The sequence below is a fragment of the Colobus angolensis genome, unplaced genomic scaffold (assembly GCF_000951035.1).
Source record: "Colobus angolensis palliatus isolate OR3802 unplaced genomic scaffold, Cang.pa_1.0 Scaffold28, whole genome shotgun sequence".
NCBI classification, from domain to species: Eukaryota; Metazoa; Chordata; class Mammalia; order Primates; family Cercopithecidae; genus Colobus; species Colobus angolensis.
This window is the reverse complement of record NW_012116043.1, coordinates 5,943,789-5,947,072: the sequence shown is the minus strand read 5'-3', so window position 1 is coordinate 5,947,072 and position 3,284 is coordinate 5,943,789. Positions and strand designations below refer to the sequence as shown.

Sequence of the window (3,284 nt, the reverse complement as noted above, 5' to 3'; positions counted from 1 at the left end):
ATGGCCTCCCAAAGTGCTGGGGTTACAGGCATGAGCCACCATGCCGACCTCTTTTTTTTTTTTTTTAATGGAGACACAGTCTCGCTATGTTGCCCAGGCTAGTCTCGAACTCTCATGCTCAAGTGATCCTCCCTCTATGGCCTCCCAAAGTGCTGGGGTTACAGGCATGAACCACCATGCCCGGCCACAGCTCCCTTGCCAGAATGCTACAGGAACAAGTCCTATTTATTTTTCCACACGTCCTTGATAACTCCTTACATAAGGGTTTTTTAAAAAAATAAAATAAAAACCTTATTTATGTAAAATTAAATACCCTGAGGTCCACAGAGACAGAATGGTGCCTGTAAACAGGAATGAGGTTTAGGCACGGTAAACTAGGCATTACTTTTCAAGGTCCCTGGAGAACATCTGGCTGGGCCGGGAATCATTGGTTATGCTATTCTTTAAGGTTTGTTTTTAGTTTTAGTTTTGTTTCTAATAAGCAAAAAAGCACATCACTGTTGTGATACACACCCATTTAGTATTCTGCAGCAACTGCTGGACAGGCTGTGGTTCTCAGCAGTAGCACCCACTAAACCTGCTTGGCACTGTGTAAAGCACATTCTCTAAAAACCCACACATTTTAAAAGAGCAGACAGGCCAGGCGCAGTGGCTCACGCCTGTAATCCCAACACTTTGGGAGGCTGAGGTGGATGGATCATGAGGTCGGGAGTTAGAGACCAGCCTGGCCAAGATGGTGAAATCCTGTCTCTACTAAAAATACAAAAATTAACTGGGCATGGTGGTGCATGCCTGTAATCCCAGCTACTTGGGAGGCTGAGGCAGGAGAATTGCTTGAACCTGGGAGGTAGAGGTTGCAGTGAGAGCCGAGATCATGCCACTGCACTCCAGCCTGGGTGACAGGGCAAGACTCTGTCTCAAAAAAAAAATTAGACAAAGACTTATCAGCGGCATAGCAGTGGTGAAACACACATGCATTCAGAGTATAAACACCACCTTAGTGAAATTTCATTAAGTATTTCTAAATTTAAAAAAAGAAAAGGTAGCCTGGGCAACATAAAGAGACCTTGTCACTATAAAACAATTTTTAGCTGGGCGCGGTGGCTCACGCCTATAATCCCAATACTTTGGGAGGCTGAGGCGGGCAGATCACAGGGTCAGGAGATCGAGACCATCCTGGATAACACGGTGAAACCCCGCCTCTACTAAAAACACAAAAATTTAGCCGGGTGTGGTGGTGGGCACCTGTAGTCCCAGCTACTCAGGAGAGGGAGGCAGGAGACTTGCTTGAACCCAGGAGGCAGAGGTTGCAGTGAGCCGAGATCACGCCACTGCACTCCAGCCTGGGCCACAGAGCGAGACTCCCTCTCAAACAAACAAACAAAAAATTAGCCAGGTGTGGTCACGCATGCATGCCTGTAGTCCCAGCTACTTGGGAGGCTGAGAGGTAGGAAGATCAATTGAGCCCAGGAGATTGAGGCTGCAGTAAGCCATGATTGAGCCACTGTACTCCAACCAGGGCAACAGAGCAAGACCATGTCTTGAAAACAAATAAATTTAAAAAAGAAAATGCATCCCTGGACCAAGGCCTAATGTCCTTTAGAATGTGGCTAATGGAATCCAAATAGCTAAATCTAAATAAATAAATAAAACCCTCAACTCCTAAGCAACTGCCATGCTGGCAGAGGAGACAGTGCTGCGTAAAACACACACCTCAGTAGGTTGGTGGGGAAACCTCCTCTGCCCTGACGCGTGGGAATAAAATACTTCATGAGAGCATGGAGAAATTACTCGTTATGCTACTCTTTAAGGTTTGCTTTTATTTTTTAGTTTTGTTTCTAACAAAAAGCACATCACTATTGTGATATGTACCCATTCTGCAGCGCCCACTGGACAGACTGTGGTTCTCAGCAGTAGCACTCCCTAAACCTGCTTGGCACTGTGTAGCACAGACATTCTCTAAACAAAAACTGCACGTTTTAAAAGAGCAGACAAAGACTTATCAGCTTATAGAAGCATCAGGCTTCTACACAATTATTTCTGTGGGCCATGTTCTTCCTTAACTGGAAAGTACTGAAAAAGTTATCATAGTTTTTAATTTGAGTATCATTTGACTATCATGGGAGAGTAAGTAAAAGCCTTTTAAAGCAAATAGAAACATTTAAAATGACATTACCCATTATTAGTGAACATTAAATTTTTATGTAATTGAAATCAGTATTTATATCCAGATCAATAACTATATGTAAGATTCTAGTATTTTTAGTTATTGAAACTAGGAGATAACAGTGGTGTAACATGAGACAATCTGATTTTAGATCACTTCTGAGTGAAAGCAACTGAACGTGGCTTACAAATAAAACTATCGTGAAACTTCTGCAAATGGATTTTCTTTTTTTTTTTTTTTTTTTGAGACGGAGTCTCACACTGTCGCCAGGCTGGAGTGCAGTGGTGCTATGTTGGCTCACTGCAACCTCTGCCTCCCAGGCTCAAGCAATTCTCCTGCCTCAGCCTCGCAAGTAGTTGAGATTATAGGTGCCCGCCACTATGCCCCGCTAATTTTTTGTATTTTTAGTAGAGATGGGGTTTCACTATGTCGGTCAGGCTGGTGTCGAACTCCTCGTGATCTGCCAGCCTTGGCCTCCCAAAGTTCTGGGATTACAGGTGTGAGCCACTGTGCCTAGCCCTGCAAATGGATTTTCATATTTTGTCAATTACAAGTACCAAAATACCACAATGTCATTTTCCGAATATAAGAAGGTCACTTGTTTTCTGCTATAAGTTACCACACATATCATGTTCTGACATCTTATTAAACACACACACATACAACAGTAAACAGAAAGCTTACCTTTTTTTCATTTCTAACAACTGATTATTGAGCACAGATCTTTCTTCTTCCAGCTAGGAAAAAAACATAAAAAATTTCCATTCATAACCAGGCCACAGAGAGGCATATTTTTCATCCCACATGTCATCCTCCAGGCTCCAGGACACCTAAAGCCACTGGCTTTCCTCACCAGCAATGAAGAGTAGCAAGTGGTCACTCTATCGCAGGATATCGTTATTAATATATAAATCACTTACGACCTCAGTAACTCCCCCTTTCTCAGGGATCTGAGAGTTAAAAATATTAAATAATAAGACCTTGAATACAACAAGGCACCACATCTTAAGCATTCAAACTTTTTTTTTTTTTTTTGAGACGGAGTCTCACTCTGTCACCCAGGCTGGAGTGCAGTGGCACAATCTCTGCTCACTGCAACCACCGTCTCCTGGGTTCA

The 3,284-nt window shown here is 43.0% G+C and overlaps 1 protein-coding gene across 1 annotated transcript in view; it reads right to left on the bottom strand.

The window, feature by feature from the left end:
• The window catches only part of CLIP1 (CAP-GLY domain containing linker protein 1), a 135,216-nt gene that overhangs the window by 15,449 nt on the left and 116,483 nt on the right, over positions 1-3,284 (bottom strand). Inside the window, exon 20 of the mRNA XM_011948489.1 lies at positions 2,852-2,904. Within this exon, the coding sequence (XP_011803879.1) occupies positions 2,852-2,904 (53 nt within the window). The remainder of the gene's footprint in view (positions 1-2,851; positions 2,905-3,284) is intronic.